We start from the raw sequence: 22,479 nt of genomic DNA on the forward strand, positions 1-22,479 counted from the left end.
GACCTGGGCTCCTCCTTAAATGGAGGTCTGGAGTTCACTGCTCCATCGTCTCATCAGGACAGAAGGTGGTGATGAGGTGACAGGAGAAGTCCAGTGGGGTGTGGCCAGGTAAGACTGGTCCTATGAGAAACAGGAGGAATTTAAGACTTAGAAGGACTGACATGGGGAAGAGGGCGTTAGGTTCTACCTGGTCCCAAAAGCAGACCTGGGATCAAATGAAGGGAGACCAACATAAGCTTAATGTCAAGACAAGTTCCTAATGACTAGAGAGAGCTGGGCAGAGATGGGGCGGGCTGCTTCTGGGGGCCCAGGGGTGGGTCCTCATTGCTGAAAGTCTTCCTGGCTATGGTGTACTGGGCCCTGCTGAACAGGAAGGGCAGTGGACAGGGGGTAAGTGTAATTCCTAAGTGGTGCTTCAGAGACACTGCCAGCTGGAAAGGCCCTGAGATCTGGGAGTCCGAGAGCCCAAGGGACGGCTGAGCTGAGGGGACCTCCAGGAGAGGCCACCTAGACTTCTCTTCTGGCAGGGAGGTCCATGGCCCAGTCTCAGCATCCCGTCTGCACTCGCCTGCTTTCCCATCTTGACCCCTGGGTGAACCGGGTCAACTCAAAGTTGGCCTCTCCTCTAGAGCCGCGGCCCCTGGTGCTATTGCAGACCCTCCATCCTCTCACACCTGGACAAGCGCAACAGCTGGGGGGGGGGGGCGGGTGGTGGTCTGCCTGCCACATGTGCCCCCCCCCCAGTCCAGCCTAAAGCTAAGGTCAGACTCAACTTCCCCTCCCCTCCCTCTCCCCCAGCCTCTGCAAACCAAGGACCCCCGCCGCCCGTCCAGCCTCTAGGCATTTGCGCTGCTCTCCCTCGCCTCTAAGTGCCAGCTAAAATGCTCCCAAAGGAAGCCTCGCTTGGGATTATCCCCAGTGCACTCCTGTCCATACCATGCTTGCACGCAGCCTGGCACACAGCAGGTGGCACGTAAGTGCGCACCCAGAGTCTCTGCCTCGCCCCCAGCACCGCAGCTGGGCTCGTCCACGTGGGCGGGGGAGGGCCCGGGGCGGGGCTCCAGGGACGACTCACCTCCTTCGAGCCCGCCCTCCGAGCCTTAAGGTTGGCAGGGAAGGAGGGCACGGGGGCGGAGCGCGCACACAGGAGGGAGAACGCGCAGCGCGCTGCCCCCTCCCGACTGGGCCCGGACCTGGCCACGCCCCTGAACTCCTCGCCCCGCCCCTCCCAACCCCGGGCTTTCGGGCCTAACCCTTAGGTCGCCTTGATGGCCACGCCCTTCCGCATTCCTTGCCTCATAGTCCCGCCCCACATGCGCCTGGGCCCCGCCCCTCGGCAGGGCGCATGCGTACTGGGAGCCGCCCGGCCCGCGGGGTCACGTGGGAAGTGAAGAGGACTCGTCCGCGCGCGGCCGCTGGGCGCTTCCGGCATTCTCTGCGGGATCTGAGCGAGGGCGGGTTGGGGTCAGGACGGGTTGGGGCGGGGGGTGGTCTCCAGGGGCGCCCGGAGTGAGTGTAAACCCCTCCTTATCGCAGCCTAGTCATCCTCCCCGCGTCCCGCAGCCCACCTGCGGCCAGGTGTGGAGGGCGGGGTCGCCAGATGTGGGCGGGGGAGGGGAATCTGCGCCGGTGAACGCCCCGCCTGGCCCCGGGTCACGTGGTCCAGGCCCCTGTCTCTCCCCATCTGGCCCCCCAGGGACCCCCCTGGCTTCTGGGGTTCTAGACTTGCAGGTTCTGAACCGGCCCCCCCCCCCCCCCCATTCTCTCCCCCCCAGGGACGTCCGGAGGCGGCGAGGCCGAGATGCCTGGACCGAGACCCCGGAAGGGCCCCCAGGCCCGGGGCCAGGGGTTGGCAGCGGCCAAGCAGGTACGGAGGAGGGGCGTCCCCCTCCCGGGAGGGCCCGACCTCGGCTGCCCCCAGACGTCCACGCCCCCGTCTTGCGGGGGAGGAAACTGAGGCCCCAGGGTGGGCCCCGCGCTCCCCCCCAACTTCTTCCGGCAGGCGGCGGCCGCGAGCTAGCGGGGTCGTTTATGCCCCCAGAACCACCGTGCCGTCCGCCCCGGGCCGAGGGTGCAGGGGGCTGCTGAGGAGAAGGCCGGGGGTCGGGTGTGGGTGCAGCTGGAAGGGCGTGGAGGCGGTGCTGGAGGAGGTCAAGGGCAGTGCGTTTAGCCTTCATCCCACAGAAGAGGACGGAGGGAGGTAGAACAGAAACAAGCATTCATTAGGCGCCTCCTGTATACGGTTAACCCCAAGTTACAGATAGCCTTTCCTTTGCTCTACTCGACAACCTCGAAAAGCGGAGACCGTTGTGAGCCACACTTTACAGTGGAGGAGACTGAGGCCGTTGGCCGGAGGTCGTCTCTCTGCTCTCCAGCCCCTAATGACCTACCCAAGGTCTTACCACCGGTCAGCGTCTGTCCGTGGCCCATGCCCAGAGGTTGCCTTTAAGGGGGGGCCCTCCGGCTTGGAGCTCGGCCTCATGGGGAGAGGGGCCCCTCCTGCATAGGGGGGAGGGAAGCGCAGTGCCTCTCTTTCTGAAAAGTGCTCCTGCCCAGCTTGGAGAGGAGGAGCATGAGATGGGGCTGCCTGGCGGGGGTCCGCTGCAGTTCCAGGAGTAGAGCCTTCGAGGGGCCGGGGAGCTGCTGAAGGTGTTGGGAGTGAGGCTGGGCTCCAGTGGTCACCTGGTGGGAGGCTGCCAGGGGGTGAAGGGTTTGGCCACACAGGGGATGTGTGTGTGATGAGTGTGAGGGAGGACTGAGGATGGCACCAAGCCTGCATGACCAGACTCCTGCACTTGGTCTGAGAGAGAAGTGTGGAAAAGCAGAGGCTGCAGGGAGAGGAGATGCTGGAGTCAGGTGTGGCTCTGGAGCCCCTCCTAGCCAGCCCCCTGTCCAGTCCTGCCTGCAGTGTGGCCCCAGGCCCAGGTTTGCCTGTGAAGTTCCCTTCTTGTGGCCATGGCTGGGGCGGGGGGTTGGGAGCATCTGAGGACCAGAGGCTTTGAGGGGGACCCTCCTCCAGGGACAGCAAGGCCAGGGGCCCTGCACCCAGGGACATGGAATTGCAGAAGAAACCAGTTATGCACACATGTGCTAATCAGAACATTTGTAAAGACTGATACTTAAATAACCTCAGTGTCCATATATGTCAGATGATTGGGCTGGACTCATCAGACCAGGGGTGAACCCAATTTCAGATCCTGACCTGCTGTGTGAGCCTCACTCTCTTCATTTGGGAAATTGGGATGATGGTGGCACTTGCCTTACAGGGCTAGCAAGCATTTAATAAAGGCTGTTTCTTGATGAGATCACCTTGTGAATCTTAAAGTCCTTTAGAAGTAGGATTTCAGCCCCTTGGGCCACACCCCTCCCCATCCTCTCCTCCCTTTACAGCTGGGGCTCTTTGTGGAGTTCAGTCCAGAAGACATGGTGCTGGAGGCCCAGGATGGCGGGGAGGATGACGGAGACCTGGAGGCAGAGCTGCTAGCCCTCACTGGCGACACCAGCACCCCAGAGAGCAAGGCCAGGCCCAAGGGGAAAGGTGAGTGAGGGGTGGGGCCAGGCTCACAGGCCCAGTCCTAGAATGTGGGAGGCACTTCTGGATCTCTCAGAGTCCTCAGGCTGGGGACACTAATCCTGGGCCACAAGGGAAGGCGGGTTTGCGGAGAGGTCTGGTCTTGTGCACTTGCAGCGTTTTACCCACCTGGATGTAGAGGAGGTGTTGGTCCCCAGGGCCACAGCTGGGACGGGAGCTCACCACCTGACAGAGAGGCCGGGCCCCCTTGGGTAGGGATTTCTTCCTGGGCTGCTCAAGGGTCTGCCCTCAGGCCAAGCCAGGCCAGACCAGGTGGCTCTTCAGGTCCATGGAGGCAGCTTTCCGATTACCCCCCCCCCTATCCCCAACACACACACACACACACACACACACACGAAATCGGAGCTTGGGCCCCATCTCTGGGCCTCAGTTTTCCAGTCTGTAAGGTGAGGCCTAGAAGAGCCCTGAGATCTTCCCTCTGCTGGACTCCCCTGCTTATTAGTGTCCTTCCGAAACTGGAGCCCAGGACTGACCTTGGGCTTAGCAACTTCAAGCTAGACCTTGGAGCCCATCAAGTCCAGCCCCCTCATTTAATAGTTGTTGCAGCCAGAGAAGGGGGAAGTAGCTTCCCTAGAGTCTCATAGCTAGGAAGTATCTGGGACTAGATTGGAACCCAGGTCTACTAGGCCGTGCTGCCCCTGCAGTTTGCATGGCTCCATAGGGCTGACCAAGGACGTTGTTGGCTCCCTGTATCAGAGCTGCTGTTTTCTTGTTACCGCTACTCTTTGCCTGGGTCAGCGATGACTGGCCTGTCATCGTTTAAGACAATCTGGGCCACAGGGCTCCATACCCAAGACCCTCTCCTTGGGATGGTTAGGATCAAGGCCCTTCCTGCAGAGAACGCCAGATGGGGTGTTGCCCTGAGCATCTTAGGGATTACGGGAACTTCCCAGGTGCTGGCCTTGCTCTGGGGGATGTGCTCACCTGCTGACGGTACCAAGACTGGGGTGGGAAGTCCAGTCTGGGGGCTTTGTAGAAGGCAGAGCTTGCCCACTGTGACCCTCCCCCTATAGGAGGCGCCACCTTGTACAGTGGGAGCCTCCCGAACCCCTCCCTCCAGCTGGCTTCCTGTGTGGATGCCAGTGCCTCCAGGAGGACCTGGGAGTGTCTCACTTTGGCTGGAGGGTTTCCAGTTGTCCTAGAGTGAGTGGGTGGGGTTGTCCCAGCTAGCCCAGCCAGCCCTGCCATTTGTGTTCAGGAGGCTGGGCAGCCGCCAGGCCTCCAGCCCAAGGGCCCCCCTTGTGGTCTCGGGTGGGGCAGGGGGAACCTTGGCGGGGTCCTGGGTTTGGGTCCCAGTTTGCTGCTTGTTTGCTGTGTGGTGTTAGCCAAGTCCCTTCTCTGGGGTCCGATTATCTAAAATGAAGGGTTGGACTGGACAGTCCCAAGGTTCTCTGGATCTCTGTCATGGTCCAGCCCTCTCTGAGAGCCTGGGCTCGGGGTCGGCACTGAGGGACCCTCTGTGCACCCCCAGCTCCTCTGCCCATGGCCCACATCGAGAAGCTGGCTGCAGAATGTATGCGGGACGTGGGGGACGAGGAGGAGGACGAGGAGGAGCTGGAGGCAGACACTGACCTGCTGGTACGTGGCTGGGGGCCAGGGCAGCTCCCTTCCGACAGACTCGAATCCCTGCCGAGGTGATTGGGATCCAGTCATTGACCCTCCCTGGGCCTCAGTTTCCTCTTATGTAAAACGGAGGGGCCAAGCTCCGACTGCCCAGGGCTGGGCTCCTGATTCTAAGGTGTGACTTTGTCCAGGGTATTTGAGGTCTGGTAGGATCTGAGACCTGGGGCTGGAAGAGGCCTCCCATGCCACCAAGTCCAGGCCTCATTTGCCGGAGGGAAACAGGCCCGGGAGCAAACTTCAGGAAATTTGAACCCAGGTCTTTTCTCAGGCTCCAGACCCTGCCTCTCCCCGACGTCACTTCCTTGGCCATGAAGTCAGGGTTTGTGGCAGAGCCTCCGGTGCTCTCGTGGGGGGGCCCTCACATTTGGATGGGCCTTCCACCCCAGTCTGAGAGGTTGGGGCTGCCTTTGGCTCTGGGCGGGGGGCTTCCTTCCACCTTCTTGTTCCCTCAGGCGGAGCTGCAGGAGGTCCTGGGAGAGGAGGAGGAAGGAGAGGAGGATGGCAGAGGAAGCAGCCCTGAGGAGGCGGTGACCTTGGCAGCCCCCACACAGCTTTCTGCCCCAGCAACACTAGAGGTACGGGGGGGCGAAGGATCCCTTTCCCCGTAGACAGCCTCTGGGTGTGCCATGTGCAGGTGTGGGTGGCTACTAGTTGAGCTCTGGGTAGTTTCCTCACATGGCACTCAGTTCATTTTAATTCAGTGAACAGATGTTTCTTCTGTGCCGGGCCCTTGAGGTGCCAGGGAGGGTTTGCCCTTGAGGAGCCTCTGTTCTCCAGAGTGGATCCAGACCCAGTCCCTAAATATAGAATGTGTCCAGAGGGAGAGATCTTGAGACCAGTGATGGGAGTGGCCACAAAAGGCACCTGCTGGGAATGCTGGGAAGTTCGCAGGGAGCTCTTGGGTCTCCGCGGAGCAGCAGGTAGGGGGTGCAGGGGCAGTGATGGCAGCTCACTGGGAAAGCCAGGCAGAGCCCCCAGGGCAGGAGGGTAGCATCTTCTCAAGGCAGTGGGGAGACACCGAAGGTTTCTGAGCAGGAGGGATCTAGGTTTTAGAAATATCCTTTTGGCAGCGGAGCCGGGAGAGACTCAAGGCCAGCAGGCGCTCGTCTGGAAGGGCGGGTAGGAGAGAGATGCTGCAGAGGGGATGTTGAAGGGCCTTGGCAACAGATGTGTGGGGGTGAGGGAAGGTGAAGGGTTTGCCTGAAGGTCTGGGAGGAGGGTGGCACCCTTGGTAAGAACTTAGGGACGAGACAACTAGGAAGGAAAGGGAATGAGTTATTTTGGACCCGTGAGTTTGTGCTGCCTATGGGATTGGAGCTGGGGAGAGGTCCAGGGGCTCTAGGCCTTAGGACCGTCTGCACAGAGATATTCGTGGGAGCCATCAAAGCCAGTGAGTGGTCACATGAGAGAACAGAGAGGGAAGAGAAGGGGGGCCCAGGAGAAGGGGGAAAAAGCAGCAGCAGGAAAGCCTAATTTGGAGAAGAGTGCCAGGCAGAGGTCCAGAGGGATGAGGATGGAGAGAAGGCCTTTGGATGGAGCACCTTCAAGGTGGCAGGGGCTTGGAGGAGGCTTTTTTAGGAGCTGGCTGGGAAAGGGAGGAGTGCTCTGGGCCACATGAAGCATTATGAAGCATTAGGGGATCAGGGAAGCTGCCCTCCCCAAATCCCAAGAGTGCTGGACTTTGGGGGGGGTCTGCCTGTACCCCCTGTCAGTCCCCCAGGTTGGTATCATGGGGGGGGAGGCACTGGCACTGTGGCTCCTGCCCCTTTGAGAGGTGGGTGGGCAGTGCAGAGGGCATAGCCTTGGGTGACAGATGCCCCAGCTGTGTGCCCAGGGCAAGCACTGAGTTTCCTTGGCTCAGTTTCCCCATCTATACAGTGGGGATAATCCTTGCCTCTTGTTAGCCTCAGTGTTAGCCACTGGGGTTGGTGAGTACCTTCCCCAGCTAGAGCATCAGTTGGTCCATCCATGAAAAGGTCTTGGTCTCTTGCCCCAGTCTCATCCAGCTCCCAGCTTAATGATCCTTGTGCCCTGCAGGTAGGGCCCACAGCAGGCGGGGTGCAGGGGCTGCTGGAGGAACGGATTGCCAACTACCAGGCAGCGGCTGCCAATGCCAAGGAGGCCGGGGATGGGGCCAAAGCCCGGCGGTGTGAGCGAGGCTTGAAGGTGGGGAGTGAGACCTGGGGCCTGTGGGGAGAAGGGTGGCTGGCCCCAGCTGACGAGAGTCTCTCAGGGAGGGCTCCCTGGTCTGTGTTTGGGGGGGAAAGGAGACCTCTGACACGTCCTTAGCATGGGATCTCAGACCATCTCCTCTCCCAGACCCTGCAGACCCAGCTGGCTGCTGTGAAGAAGGGCAAGAAAATCAATGAGGAGGAGATCCCACCCCCTGTGGCCTGTGGGAAGAGTCCAGAGCTGCCCCTCACTGCAGAAAATGAAGGCTGTGGGGAACCCCCAGCTTCTCCAGACCCTCCAGCTACCTCGTACCCCCCAACTACACCAGGCCCCTCAGCTACCCCAGACCCCCCAACTACATCGGGCCCCTCAGCTACCCCAGACCTCCAAAGTACGCCAGCGCCCGCAGAAGCAGGTGCCCCGGAGCCAGGTACATGAGAACCAAACCAATGCCCCCCACCCCTTCCGTCCAGGAGCCCCTGGCTGCCCCAGACCCCTGCAGCTAGGTTTCTATGCCCTGTTTCTCTCCCTCAGCAGCCAGATGTTGGAGTGAGGGCAGCCCCTCAGACACTGAGCCTCTCGGTGGGGTCTAGGGGAAGGGAGGGGGACAGTGGCCCTGGCCCCAGTTTCTCAGCTGGTCTCTCCCCCATCAGACTCTCGGCTGCTGCTGTTGACCCGGCAGAAGGAGTACAAAGCAGCCGCCTTGAAAGCCAAGCAGGAAGGCGATCTAGAGCGGGCCCGAGAGTGCATGCGGATCGGCAAGGTGCGGCCTGCCAGGCTGCTCCCAGGGTGACTCCCTGGGGCGGGTAATGCAGGGCTTTGGATGTGGCCTCGGGGTCCTGGGCTGCTCACCTCATTGTACTGAGGAGGAGCCCGAGGCTGGGGCTGGGCAGGCTCTGGACAGTGGCTTCCCCAGGCTGAGGCCCTCACCCGGCCCTTCTCTCGCCCCAGAGGTTTGATGCTGTGCTGGAGGCCTTAGACAGCGGGCAGCCTGTGGACCTGAGCGGCATGCCTCCTCCCCCTTCGGGTGAGCAGAGCCGGCACGGCCTGTGTTCCCTCCTCTGGGCTCACACATCATCATTCCCCTTTGAGCATCAGCCCAGCCTGGGGAGGGAAGCAGAGCAGTGGGTTTGTCCCAGTTATGCAGAGAAAACTGTCTCTGGGTGAATGTACCTCCACCCCCTTCTCATCTGCTTCTCCCCTTCCTCCTCTTTTCTTCACTCAGCAAACATTGATTACATTGTTGTTACATGAAAGGCCCAATGGAGGGTGCTTGGGGCCCAGAGAGAGAGAGGGCTAGCAGAATGAGGAGGGAGAGGAGGGTGTTGGCCCTGCAGGCCCTTCCCCTTAGAGAAGGGGCTGCTCCTGCCCTGGTCCTCCCCAAGCCTCGGGGACTTCAGCTTAGCACATGGCCCTCAGCATAGGACGAGCTTGCCTCCATGTCACTCTCCCTAGAGCTCAAGGCCCTTCCACCCCCAAGCCCCGGCCCCCTGGAGCACTTGAAGCCCGTGATGTCAGCCCCAGGTAAACACTGGACAGGAAGGGTGTGGGTGGGTCCCCAGCTGGCCCTGGCCTGGCCCCTGCTAAACCTCACAGGAGGGGAGGAAGGAGTCAGTGGTGGGGACCACACACCCCACCCCACCAGGGTCAGGGAGGGGAAATAGCTGATGGCCTCTTTGGGCCCAGTGCCCCCTCCCCAGCCCCAGACGGTGCTGGAGGCCCTGGGCCAGAGACTAGGCAAGTACCAAGAAGCTGCAGCCCAGGCCAAAAGCAGCGGAGATGAGCGGAAGGCCCGCATGCATGAGCGCATCGCCAAGGTGACCCTGTGGTTTAGGGCATGTGGGGGGCGGGGGGCGGGCAGCTGGGCTGCATGAGGGGCCATTCCAGGACTTGTTCATAGAGCCATAGAATGGCAGGGCCGGGAGGGACCCCTCCAGTTGGGGGAGAGGGGAGCAGGACTCAGCTAGAGACACACAGCAAGTAATCCTAGCATCCTGCTTCAGCCCCCCCACGGCCTGGAGCCCCAGCGTGGGAGGGCCACAGCTGTGTGGCCTCAGTTCCCTGTGCCCTGGAGAGGAGGCCAAATGTTCCTCAGTTTTCTCCTCTGTCGGAGGAGAGGTTGGACTAGATGTTCCCAAACTCTGGAGCCTCCAATCCCTCTTTGGGGCAGCGGGGCAGGGGGGAGGGAAGGAGGCTTTGGGAGATGGCTTAGACCTGCCATGGCTCATCTCACCCTTGACCCTTCCTTCTTCCTGGCCTTAATCCCAGCAATACCAGGAGGCCATCCGAGCTCACAAAGCCGGGCGGAAAGTGAATTTAGCCGAGCTTCCTGTCCCCCCAGGTGGGTGAGAAGCTGGGGCTCCTCAGGGGTGGGGACAGGGGCATGTGAGGGCTCCTCGAAGCTTGGTCTCTCCCGCTGAGTCCAGGCTGTAGGAGAGGAATCAGGGCTCCTGGGGAAGCTGCTCACCCTGGTCAGGTGCCTCTAGCTCAAAGCCTCGCTATTCAGGCCCCTCCTACTGCTACCCCCCAGGCTTCCCTCCTATCCCTGGCTTGGAGGCCCCCTCGGGCCCTGAGGACAACCCCTTGGCCACAGCCTTGAAGGCGGCTCAGCTTCTGGGTGGCCATGAAGAAGAGGAAGAGGACGAGGACGAGGTATGGAGGCCTCTGGGCAGGGGGAGGTGCTCTTAGTCTGCAGCCAACCACTTGGGGTTCAGTCCGGTTTAACTCTGGTGCTCAGTGACCTTGGTGGCCTTGTTACCAAGCCTCTTTTCTTCTCTGAGCCTCAGTTTCCCCTTCTACGAAGGAGTGATAATGAAGGCTGTGAGGTATTGGAAAGAGCCTTGGATTTGGGTTTGTTTGACACCCCCCACCTTGGAGTAATCACTCCCACCTCAGCAACCCTTCCAGGTCTGGGTCTGCTCTTGTGTTCCCTTCCTCGGGCTCCTGTGGGAGCCAGTAGCTAATGACCACACCTCCCTCCTCCTTAGGAAGAGCCCCTCCCCCAGGCTCCAGTGGCTAAGAAGCCAGCTCAGCGGCCTAGCCATGCTCCCCAGGGAGCCAGTCCCTCAGCTGTGCCGTCCCCTGAGCCCAAGGGCTCCACCTCCCAGGAGGCCTTGTCCCCAGCAGGTAAGCCCATCCCGGGGACGGGGGGAAAGCCTTTGACCCTGGGAAAGGAAAAGAAGACTCAGGGCCCCCGGGAGGGGCAGGGGATCCAGTGGGGTCTCAGAGCCCCCAGGCTAGGCCAGCAGGGTCTCTTGTCCACCCAGCCCAGAAACAGCTGGCCTTGCTGGAGAGCCAGAGACTCCAGTGCCAGCGAGCTGCCCTGCAAGCCAAGCGGGCCAAAGACTTGGAGCAGGCCAAAGCCCACCTCCGTGCTGCGAAGGCCCTGGACGCGCAGATAGCCCTGGTGCGCAGCGGCGGCTGGACCAAGGTGGGCCTGGGGGTCTGGCCCCCACACCTGGCAGCGGGCTGGGTAGAGCCTCATCTTGGGCGTCCATACTGGTTTCTGAGGTGCCCTGCCCTCAAGGAGCTTCCCTTCTGCAGGCTGTAGAGTGAGGGTGGGCCTGGGCCTCTGGGAGTCTCCCCAAGCTCATTTCTGGGTTGGGGACGGGGCAGGTGTCTTCCCCGCTGACCGATGACGACAGCGGCTTTGTTCTCATCCGCCATGAGGATCTGGGGCTGTCCCCAAAGACTGACGAGGTGTATGCTCAACTGCACAGGATGCTGCGGGAACAGCAGGAGGTCAGAATCCCTCCCAGGGCTCCCACCCAGTGCCCTCCATTCCAGGAGCACCAGAGGGGTCATCTTAGGGGGCAGAATGAGGAGAAACGTGGGGAGAGCAAGAGGGGGGCAGATCGTAGCTCAGTGAAGGCAGACTTCCCCGCTGCGAGAGCCCCAGCGGGCATCGGGCAGAGGCTCTAAGCCAGATGGTCCCTGAGGCCTGGCTTCCCCTCCACGCCATGTCATCCACCAATGTGTTTTGCTTCCGTTCCCAGAAGTGCCTGTTGTACTCCAAGCAGTTCATGCACCAGGGCAACGTGGCAGAGACCACACGGTGAGTGACCCAGCATCAGCTGTCGGGGCCTGGGCTGGGGCCACAGTCCTCATTGGGACATGGGGAGCCCTGGCCTGGCAGCCTTTATCTGATGTCCAAGAGCCCTTTCTTTCTAACAGGCTGGTAGGGCCTTGGTGCTGAGGGGAAAGTGGGGAGGAAGGGTGAGAGAGGGGGCCTCATCCCCTCTGGGATTCTGTAGAAGGGTCAGCTGAAAGCAGGGGTGCTCAGCCAGGACCTGATGGCGGTCTAGAGGCATGAGAAAGCTGGGAAGCTTCCAGCCGATTGGGCTGGAGAGGTGTGGGGAGGTCATCCCCAGAGGTGGAGGGAAGCTGGCCTCTGGGGTCCCTTCTGGCATCAGCTTGCCCCTCCCTGACAGGTTTGAGAAGTTGGCCCAGGACCGTAAGAGACAGCTGGAGATCCTGCAGCTGGCGCAGGCACAAGGCCTGGACCCTCCCAGCCACCGCTTCGAGGAGAAGACCTTCCAGACCGTGAGGTTTGTGTCTGGGGTGGTGGGCAGTGTGGGCCCAGAGTGGTCCCTGGCAGCCAGCAACTCTGGCTCCCCATCTCCATCTGCCTTGTCTCCCCCAGGATCTTCTCAGAGCTCAACAGCACCGAGATGCACCTTCTCATCGTGAGGGGCATGAACCTCCCGGCCCCGCCAGGTGCCCTTGGGGCTCCCTTTGGGGGGAGGGCAGGGGGCCTCAGGAGGTGGAGAGCGCTGGGAGCGCTGAAGCCCCACCTGTGTCCCCTGCACAGGCGTGACTCCAGATGACTTGGATGCATTTGTCCGGTTTGAGTTCCACTATCCCAGCTCGGTGAGTGAGGGCCCGCCCTGTGCCTCCTGCCCTCACCCCTAGACCTTCTGGGACCCTGAAATGGCTGCTGCTGAGTCACCCACCCTGGACAAGGCATCTGGCTTCCTCTAGGTTACCTTGGACTAGTCACTTCCCCTCCTTTGGTCTCAGTTTCCTCTGTTCCTTCTCAGCTCTAACACTCAGAGGTCATCCTGCCCTTTCACCCACCTCCTCCGCCAGTGCCATGCAAGCCCAGCCCTTGTCCTGAGCCCACAGCTCCCTTGTCCACCCCCCACCCTCGGCTGCCCTGGACACCCTCTTCTGTCTGTGTCCCCAGGACCAGGCCCAGAAAAACAAAACGTCTGTGGTGAAGAACACCAACTCTCCAGGTGGGAGCCTGGAGCTGCCCCATTCCTGGAGACCCAGAGAGGCTGGGCACCTGTGAGAAAGGGGAGGGGGAGGCCAGGACCCTGCCCGGCCCGAGGGCTCTGAGCACTGCCAGGGATCGTGGGTCAGGGGTGGAGGACGATCGATGAAGGATCAGGCTTTGGCCTAGCCCTTCAGTCTCAGGCACAGGGGCCTGCTGGGCCTCTGCGGCCTGTGCTCCTGGGCCCTCCAGCCTGCCCGCGCTCCAGCTCCCTCACATCCCCCCTTTCCTGGCAGAGTTTGACCAGCTCTTCAAACTGACCATCAATCGGAACCACCGGGGCTTCCGCAGGCTGGTCCAGAACAAGGGCATCAAGTTTGAGATCTTTCACAAGGGGTGAGTGAGGCCCGGCTTCCAGAAAGGGAGTGGGTGGAATCCAGGCCTCACCAGATCTGGAGTGGGAAGTGCTGTTTACCCTTCCTCACAGATGAGCACCCGGCCTTTGCTTGCATTCCTCTGGAGATGGACAGCTCATTACCTTACCTGGCAGCTGGTTGTTACAAAGGGCAAAGCTTGGCCTAGCCCTGGGTCTGGGGGTCCGTGACTGGCCGTCTTCGCGCACCTGAGCTCACCCGCCCTTTCCACCCCCATCCACAGGTCCTTTTTCAGAAGTGATAAGCAGGTTGGGACGGCCCTTCTGAAGCTTGAGCGGCTGGAGACCCAGTGTGAAATCAGGGAGATTCTGGAGGTAGGGGGCTGGGGCCTCAGGCCGGGCTGGGGGGCCCAAGTGACCTCAGTGGTTCCATCTCTCCTCTACATTTGGGCCTTTTCACAGGTCTTAGATGGAAGAAAGCCAACGGGGGGCAAACTGGAGGTCAAGGTGAGACTCCGGGAGCCCCTGAGCGGACAAGATGTGCAGATGGTCACAGAGAACTGGCTGATCCTGGAGCCCAGGGGCATGTGAGGTGCGCGGCCGGACTCGAAAAGCTCCCTGCCCTTCCCCCGCGCTGCTGCCCTGAGTGGGCCCTGGGGGGGGATGGGCTCCATGGTCACAAACACCCATGGCCTTCTCCCCGCTGTGGCCAGGATGAGGGGAACAGACAGCTGGCAGAGCTGGGAGGGATCGGGGACCTCAGAGGTCATTCGGAGCAGACAAAGGCACTGTGGGCCGGGACGCTTAGCCTCAGGGTCCTCCCCCGGTGTCTGCCTGCTGTGCGTGGCCTGGATCTGGTCGGCCCTCGTGGTCATAGGCCCACACTGATGGTGGTGGTTCTTCCAGCAGTGGCTTCTTGCTTGGGTCTGGGTTGGGGGAGAAGAGGTCCAAGGAGTTGCTTCCCAGTTCAGAGCCTGTGCCATCCAACCCAGTAGGGTCTTAGATCTTTTGTGGATGAGGAGCTGGGTCCTAGAGGTCAAGGGACTGACATGGGGTCACCCAGCTAAAATGGGCCTTGCACGTCCATCCACCATGCCACAGAGGCCTGTCTGGGCTGGGGGCCGCTTTATCCAGGCTTCTCTGTGCAGAAAGATTCCCAGAGCGGGGCTCTCTGGGTCTCCCCATGTAGAAGGTGGGGATTGGGGGTCCTGTGTCTGATTTCTGCCTGATACTGGCAGCTCTGACCCTAGCTGACCTTTCTGTTGACTGGTTTCTGACAACTTCGCTGTGACATGGCTGTAGCACTTTTCCTCCATTCTTCCTTTCTCTTGTGATGCCCTTGGGAGGTGGGTGCAGCTATTAGCCCTTTTTGCAGAAGAGGAGACAGCTGAGGGCCACGAGGGGATCCCTCCAGGAGCCTCCTCTTCAGGGCACAGGTGCAGAGGGCCAGTGCCCGGCCTCTGCTTGCTGCCAGCTCTGCCCTGGACCAGAAGCGAGAAGATGCTGCCAGTCTGAGCACCAAAGACTTGTTAAGCAAATGCACTACTGACCACGCTCCATGCCCCGTGTGCTGGGGAGCTGCCACGTGCCGTGGGGCCTGGGCCCCTCTCCCTGCAGCACCTGGAGCTGGGCTCCGCTGGCCTCCCCAGACCAGCCTGAGAGCCCTTGTGCTGACCCCTGTGCTGGTGGAAGGTTCGTTCCCCAGTCTCTCTCTGGATGTGCCTTTAAAAGACAGACGTGATTGGAAGGTTGAGGAGGTGGGCGGGTCCTCAGGCCTCCCTTTGGGAAGCGGCTGCTGGTGGCCGGGCCCTTCTCTGCTCCTCTGCCTGGCTTCTGTGCCTTCTTCTCAGACAGTAACTTGCACTAGCTTTCCTACTTCCCAAAATGTTGAGAGGAGGAAAAAAAGCGGCCTTGGGTACTATGTGGGGGGAGGGAAGGGATGCTTTGTGACCCAGACCCTGGCCCCCCAAGACTAAAAGACTGTAACCAGAAACAGAAGCCTGCTGTGTTTGTGTATCTTTGCGCGCACCTTCAAGCTGGAAGGCGCCTCCAGATTCATCTGGGTCAGCCACCAGAAGAGTGGGTCTTTGGCCTCTGAAGATGAGGTGGGGGGCGCACACCGCCTCTCAGGGCGGCCTGTCCCCACCTGGGACAGCTCTGATCTGGCCGAGTTCATCCCCCTCCAGCCTTAGTTGGCCTCTTGGCAGCTTCCTCTCATTGCTCCTGGTCTTCCTCCCCACCCCATAGGCCAAAGCAGAGCAAGGCAAGGCTAGGTTTGTGCACTAGGGCCCAAGGGAAAGCAGACTCATCGGGGCAGGGAGACCGACGTAAGGCCCTCGGCTCTGTAAGGCTCCTCTGACCCCGAGTGTGAGGAGACTACAGGCGTTTCCCGAGGGACCCATTTACTGTGCAGAGAGAAGCAGTGCCCAAGCAGAGGAGGAATCTTGGCTCTTGGCTTTCCTGATAACACATTAGTGTTGTGGACTGGTATGACCTTGGGCAAGTCACTGCATGTTCCCAGGGCTTGGGTTTTCTCATCTGTAAAATGATGGACTTCACCTCCTAGATGATGATCCGGCTTCAGCTGCTCCCACTGTGGGGAGGTCAGAGTGCCCGGCTCTGGGGGCTGCAGGAAGCAGGCATGGAGCAGTGAATCGTGTGCCCTTAGGCCAGTGTTGTGCTTCTGTGGGAACAAGTCACTCCTGTGACCCCCCCCCCCCCCACACACACACACATGCACACTTGGCTGTAGTAGCAATGTGGGAGCCAGGGACAGGAGCTAGTCTCATGACTGGAGCAGCAGGCCTCCAGGCCAGCAGTCTGCAGCTCTGCCCCTGCCCAGCTTGACTGCGTCTGCCTGGGCGGGGGTGGACACCCAACCCTCCTCGCTTCCTTTGCTCAGCATTAAGGAAAGGTGGGGAAGCATTCATCTGCAACTTAAATCCAGCCAAGTATGATGCCCACTTCAGGGCCTTTCAAGGTGTGGGGTGAGTTTTATGTGTGGCTTCATGTGAGCCCTGAGATAATCTCAGTTGGGTATAGCAGATTTTACTGTGCCATTTTACAAATGGGGAAATATGCTGATAGGCCAGCACTGTAGCCCCCGTGCTTTGGGAAAAACACCAGGCCAGGAGAAAGAAGACATGGGTTAGTCCCAGTTCAGTGATGCCAGGTGTGTGACCTTAGATAAGGTCCTTCCAGTCTCTGGGCCTGTTTCGCCATCTGAAAAATGAGAGGTTTGGTCCCAATGGTTTCTAAGGCGCTCTTTGGCCTCTGCCATGCTTTTCTTTTAGCAAGCATAGAAGGGCATTCAAATTAAGCCCTCAGTAAAGGCCTGCTTCAATAAGGCTTTGTTTGGTCCCTAAGAATTCCCAGTGGCTGCTGCCCACTCAGTTGCAGTTGGCTTCATACTTGTGGGCTTCAGGAAAAATCGGGCCTCTATGTAGTGCGGGGCCACAAACTTGTCTTAAAGACCTTTGTTGGGCATTGGGAGGGGTTCTGCTTCCCTGGGCCCTTGGCCAGCCCCCGGATTTGGGAAGGAATCCTGAGCAGCCCAGGCACCCAGGTATCATCTACGACAAGGGAAGCAGTGCTGGATGCCACATTGTTGTGGGCATGGGGCAGATCCCCTCCCCTCCCTGGGTTCGTTTCCTTTGCCAAATGAGGGTTAGATGAGGTTCCCTTGGCTTTCCGTAATGGGGCGCTCACCACCTGGCAGCACAGTCCATCCCGCTGTCCTTAGGCCTTTCGCGAAGTTCTGTGAGCCTCATGCTCCTTATCTGATCACCATCTCTGGGCTTCCCACCTCCCTCCCCCTTCCACACCAAACCCTGCTGTGTTTACACCCTGACCCTCAATCCCTTGGCCCCTCAGCTCCCTCCCAGGCCATCTCCCCTGCAGCCGCCACTGCGTTCTTCCCATCTGTGCTGTTCTCTTGAGTCCTTTTGTGCCCTCCCGTGCCTCTGCCTTGGGTCACTCCCATTTGTCCCCTTCACTCCTACACACATGCTGCTGACAGAAGATGAAGATGATCATACACACCTGTGTGTGGGTGCTCGCTGGGCTCACTACAGATGTGTTACACAACCCTCCCTGCTGCTCGGCAATTCCACTAGTCTCCCCCCCCCACCCCCATCAACATGCTCTCCACTACTCCAAACCTCATTCCTTCTCCATTGTTCCCCCCTGCCCTGACTCAGAGAAAAAAACGGGGGCCATTCAGCTTGAGCTCCTTTTCCTCTTCTGACCCCTTCTGTCACTCTCTTACAAGCCTGTGTCACACAAAGGTGGCCTCACTTCCCATTTCAACCATCTCCTTCAGCAGACTGCCCCCGTTGTCGTCCCTGCTGCCTTCAAAGATGCCCAAGTCTCCCTCATTCTCAAAAAACCCTCCCTTGCCCTATTTCCACTGTTGTCCTCTATCTATCTCTTCTGCTCTCTGTGGCAAAATTCTTTGAGAAGGTCATCTCTAAGAGGTGTCTCCACTTCCTTAGAATTGTGATGGAGGTGGAGAAGAAAGGCTTCTGGGCTCCCTAGACTTTGACAGGATCTATTTTAAATGGTTCAGTGGCCTGAAAAGTTCTACGAGGGAAGCCAGTTCCTGAACCATGGGAAACCCTGGAATGGAATTCTGAAGGCAAAAAGTAAAGCAAGTCTGATGAGGAGGGAAAAGGGGCATAGTCTGAAGGGACTAGGCAGATGCAAGGGGGGAGAGAGAAGGTGGAAGTGTCAGGAAGGTGACAGGAATGTGGGTGCTCAGACTCAGGGCTGGCACAGAAAACAGCAGAAAAAGGGCTTATCCTTGGGAAGACAGACCTGAAGCAAGTGAGCAAGGCTCGCTTTTCAGTGGACGGGGTGATAACTGACAACAAAGAAAAGGGAGAATCGCTGAAGATCACTGGACCATAGAGATGGGAGAAGAGACCAGGGACCAGCTGACAAGCATAGGAGGGGAGGTGCTAAGAAGCACCTGGCTGTCCTTTAGGAACTTCTCTCCCGGCCCAGCCGGTGACATCCTAGGCCACTGCAAGAATCGACGGATGTGACTAAGGATTCCCTCTCGAGGGAACCAGGAGAGGCACCACAGGGTCAGACAGATGTTTATCAAGCGTTCACTCTGTGCTAAGCAAAGGGAGACAAATACAAGCAGACAAGCCCTGCCCTCCAGTTTACATTCTAATGAGCTTGGTACACGGGGCAGGAAAAAGGGCTGGAAGAGGTGAAATCTGCAGTGATGAGTGAGTGGAGCCTGGAGTGACACGGGGGGGGGGGCAGGTACCCCCATTTTTAAGGAAGGGAAGAGAATGGGGGCTGCAAACCATATATAGACAGACCAGTGAGCTTTGCAAAAATATCTTTCGAAATTCCAAAATTCCAAAACAAGGGAGCGTTGGTTAGAGGATATCTGGAAGATGGAGTGACAACCACAATGCCCAGATGTTTTTATATCAAGAATGCATTGTGTTGAAAAGATAGGCACACGCCTACATTATTGGTGGAATTGTTAAATGGTACAGCCATTTTGGAAAACAGTTTGGATTTATGCAAATTAAGTGACTAAAATGTCCACATTCTTCCCCATTACTGGGTTTATATCCCAAGACAGCCACTGATAAGAAAAAAAGTCTCCACACATTCCCAAATCTTTATAGCAGTACTTTTGGTGATAGCTAAGAATTGGAAACAAAGTCGATGCCCATCCACGGGGGAATGGTTAAGCAAACTGTAGTACACGAATGTAATGGAATATTACTGGGCTGTAAGAAATGATGTGTAGGATAAAGACAAAGATGCATGGAAAGAGCTGCATGAACTAACGCAGAGTGAAGGAGACAGAGTCGAGAATAATATATGCACGGTAACTACAACAATGTAAATGGGAAGAATGCCGACACATCAAAAAACCAAAAGCAAATGCAACAAAATTATCGAGATAAAATGGGGCCCAAAAGTGGAGAAGAGAAGACGCCCCCAACCTTCCCCTCGTGGAGGTGGGGGACCCGCAGGGGTGCTCCATGAAGCAGTCAGTTGTGGTGGTTTTCCCCTCTGCGTTCTTATGTGATGGATCTTCTGGGAGGAGAAGAGGAAGGGACACACGGTGAAATAAAAAAAATAATAATAATAAAAAATTTTTAAAAGAATGGATTGCACCAGGCCCACTTCTTGTAATTTTCTGAAAAAGGACCCCTAAGGGAAACCCTCCCTTGGGCCCACCTGGATTACCAATGCCACTAACAGAATCTCGTGACGCAGGCAGGCGGTTTTTCAGGCGGCTGAATGGCCAGGTTCAAGAGTCGTCAGCAGCAGTTTCATCTCAGTTTGGAAGGCGCTCTTCAGTAGAGGGACACAGCGATCTGTGATGGCCCCTGTGCTGTTCCAACATTTTCATCAGTTCCATCACTGGAATTCAGGCATAAAAAGCAAGCTCTCCCAAAACCAAAAGTCAAAGCTAAGACACTGGCATGGATGGCAGCCTTCAAAAAGACTGCAAAAGAACCCCCAGAGCATGGGGTGGAACTGATTAAGGGAAAACCAATAAAGATAAATGTGGTCTTATTATGTGAGTCCAAAAGAACATCCACAAAGACATATACACATGGTGGGTACAGCTGGGCAGCTGGGTGTCTGCCCAGGGATTTGGACGGGGATCCACAGGACATCACAGCCATTGATAGCTAATGTTGCCACTGCAGACCCTCTGCCCTGATCAGACCCTACCTAGAGTACAGGGGTCGGTTCTAGGGGCTCCATGTTGGCAAGACGCTGCCAAAGGACATTGCTAAGCTGAACAGAGACCTGAGGAAGACAGCTAGGATGGTGAAGGGCCCGACAGGCATCAGGAGAAGCAAGTAGGCTTGTTTTGCATAGAGAAGCCTATGGATGGCAGGTGGGACTTTGTAGAAAGGGGATCAGAACTGTCGTATTTGTCCCCAGAGATGAGAACAGGAGCGGTGGGTAGAAGCTGGAAAGAGGCAAACGTCAGGTCATACTAGGAAAAACTTCCCAAGAGAGCTGCCCCAAAGTGAAAGGGGCTATTTCTTGTGGAAGTGGGTTTCATCTCCCTAGTGCCAACTAGGAGTCTTCAAGGGAAGACTGGAGAGGGGCAGCTGGGTGGTGCAGTGGATAGAGCACTGACCCTGGAGTCAGGAGGACCCGAGTTCAAATTTGGCCTCAGATACTGTGTGACCCTGGGCAAGTCACAACTCTGCCTCCAAAAAAATAAGTCAACTCAGTCAAGGGAAGACTGGATAGGGCAGAGATGTGCTTGTTTTAAACTTAGCTCTTTTTAGCTTAGTGGCACTGGTGTGCTTGGTGGCACCGTCAGACCCTGGGCAAGTCACTTAACCCTGTTTGCCTCAGTTTCCTCATCTGTGAAATGATCTGTAAAAGGAAATGGCAAATCACTTGCCAAGAGAACCCCAAATGGGGTCACAGAGAGTCGGACACAACTGAAACGACTCAACCACCACTTCTTAGCACAGTGCCAGGCACACAGAAAATACTCAAGAAATGCTTTATCAGACTGCTTGCCTATCACTTGTTGGGAGTGTCATAGTAAGGATTCTTCTCTGTCTGGGTGGGACCAGATTCCACTTGTGGCTCTCAGCTGGTTTGAGAGTAACAGCCTAAATGCCGGGCACCTCGTATAACCCTTTCATTTTCTGGGCTGCACAACTGGTGGGTTCGGGGTAGGGACCAATAGCCCTGACAACTGTTACCATGCTGCTCTTTGGGAAGGACAGGCACGGTGAGGCCACGTGCTCCCATGAGAAGAGGCCTGACCTCGGGCTCTCAATGCCTGAGTGTCAGCTCTTCACACCTGGCTATGAGGGACCCTGAGTCAATGACTTCACTTCTCTTGGGTTCTTCCTCTGAAAAGCAGGTTCTAATAAAAGTCATTGCCCTACCCAAGGAAACATGAGCCACCACAGGAACACAAAGAGTTAAAGGCCTAGACATCCTATCCCATCACCATCAGCAGCCTCCTCCCTGTGCCTGGATTCTTCCAAGAGCATGCCAGGGCAGCAGCTGCTGGGCACGGGCCTCTGGGGAACTGCGATGCTCTGGTCCGTAGTCACCAATGGAGGGGCCAGGCTTGGTGCTGAAGAAAATGACTTGGGTCTAAGCCATGTAGACTAAGCCTGACTGCAGACCACACAAGGCCACGCAGGCCAAAGACTAACTGTCCCTGATGGTCCTCTAGCATTTGCCCAAGGAGCTTCTCAGAACAGGGAAACCTCAATCCCCACTTCCAGAGGCCTGGGGGCTTACAACGCCCTGTCTTCACTACCATTAGATAAGTGGCACAAGTGCCTTAATTCCTGTCTGGGGGGAAGCAACCTCCATTCACATGGGGTCACAGGGCCAGTTGGCAGGGGAGCTGGGATTCTCTCTCCTAACAGCATCACACCCCAAAGGGCCCCTCTGCAACCTGTGGGCACAAGAATACTCTGGGCCCCTGCAGGGAAGCCGAGAAGTGACCCTCAACATAGAAGACTAGGCTCTCGGCCTGGTGATAATTCTGCTTTTACAAAGGACAGACAAAGTAAAGGAACCAGCTGCACTCAAAGAGAGACATTTTTTTAGTCTGGGGCCCAGAAGGGAGAACCAGGCATTGATTCTGATGGAAGCATGGCCCCCAGGACAAAGAGTGCTGCCCTGGTGGGTAGAAGGGAGCCAGGCATGGCAGGGAAGGGGTTAAAGTACTGAAGGCAGATCCCACAGAACGTTTTCATGATGTTTCAGCCTTCACTGGGTCTGTTCGGCAACTGTCCCGATGTGCAGATGCTTCCTCATGCCCCGTCCAAGTCCCACAGATGGCGAGGTATCCTTCCCAGGAATCTCTATGTGGACAGAAAGTGCTGAGGCTCCAGGACTCACTCTGACCTCTGGCCAGGAAGCAGCCACAGAAAGGTAAGTGTGACTTTTTGATGAATGTCTACAGCATAACCACTGATGTGGCAGGCTGGGGCTGGGAGGGTGCGGGCACTGGGTCACCCCTGGACAAAGAGTGCAAGGCTGGTGTTTCAACTTTTATTTCCTCCACCTGCACTCCCTCCCCAGTGAAGTCTGAAAACACAGGCGTGGGATGTGGGTATCCTTGTCTAAACAGTAACAGAAGTGGGTTAGCTGCAGGGACGGAGTGGCTGTGTGGGGCCGGGGAGCTAGCTGGACCTTCTCGGGATGATGCAGAGAAGACTCAGGATTATGGAACACTTGCCTCCCCCCACCCTACCCCACCCCACCAATTAGTGTTAACAAAAGCTTCATGTTCCAGTTTTAAAGTGCAAATGATTCGGGTACAACTGCTGCTGTCAGGAGTCTTTTTAGGAGATGTTCTCCAGAATATAAAAGGTGAGTTCCATGACCAGGGGCCCCTCACTGAGCTGGCAGGCGCCTCCATGAATCACGGGCACCAAGGCGCTGTCCAGGTCCTTCATGTACTGGGCAGGCAGAGGCTGCCCGTTGCTTCCGGCCTGATAGCCAACCTGGATCAAGGAAACA

At 57.9% G+C, this 22,479-nt stretch overlaps 2 protein-coding genes across 5 annotated transcripts in view; one reads left to right on the forward strand and one right to left on the reverse strand.

Annotated features, from left to right (window-relative positions):
* Nucleotides 1–1,349: 1,349 nt before the first annotated feature.
* LOC138165345 (coiled-coil and C2 domain-containing protein 1B-like) lies at nt 1,350–14,973 on the forward strand. 2 transcript variants are annotated; one of them, XM_069093575.1, is made up of 24 exons: nt 1,350–1,464; nt 1,776–1,867; nt 3,391–3,538; nt 5,064–5,170; nt 5,668–5,790; nt 7,253–7,381; nt 7,535–7,817; nt 8,041–8,150; nt 8,339–8,414; nt 8,843–8,911; nt 9,074–9,204; nt 9,656–9,728; nt 9,918–10,039; nt 10,375–10,513; nt 10,654–10,817; nt 11,003–11,128; nt 11,383–11,441; nt 11,818–11,934; nt 12,030–12,103; nt 12,198–12,256; nt 12,573–12,624; nt 12,899–12,998; nt 13,260–13,350; nt 13,438–14,973. In XM_069093575.1, exons 2-24 carry the CDS (start codon nt 1,802–1,804, stop codon nt 13,564–13,566), a joined length of 2,547 nt encoding a protein of 848 aa, XP_068949676.1. In that variant the 5' UTR covers nt 1,350–1,464; nt 1,776–1,801; the 3' UTR covers nt 13,567–14,973. The 2 variants fall into 2 exon arrangements, with proteins under 2 accessions (XP_068949676.1, XP_068949675.1); XM_069093574.1 differs by having other exon boundaries at nt 1,379–1,578.
* A 7,021-nt stretch (nt 14,974–21,994) lies between these two features.
* LOC138165346 (zinc finger FYVE domain-containing protein 9-like) overlaps nt 21,995–22,479 on the reverse strand; it is a 219,329-nt gene continuing 218,844 nt past the window's right edge. For all 3 annotated transcript variants that reach the window (XM_069093576.1, XM_069093577.1, XM_069093578.1), the window contains one exon: nt 21,995–22,463. In XM_069093576.1, the coding sequence (XP_068949677.1) occupies nt 22,302–22,463 (162 nt within the window). In that variant the 3' untranslated portion in view covers nt 21,995–22,301. The remainder of the gene's footprint in view (nt 22,464–22,479) is intronic.

This window comes from Petaurus breviceps, unplaced genomic scaffold (genome assembly GCF_028583685.1).
Source record: "Petaurus breviceps papuanus isolate PSGF00001 unplaced genomic scaffold, PetGlider_PUasm1.0 208, whole genome shotgun sequence".
NCBI classification, from domain to species: domain Eukaryota; kingdom Metazoa; phylum Chordata; class Mammalia; order Diprotodontia; family Petauridae; genus Petaurus; species Petaurus breviceps.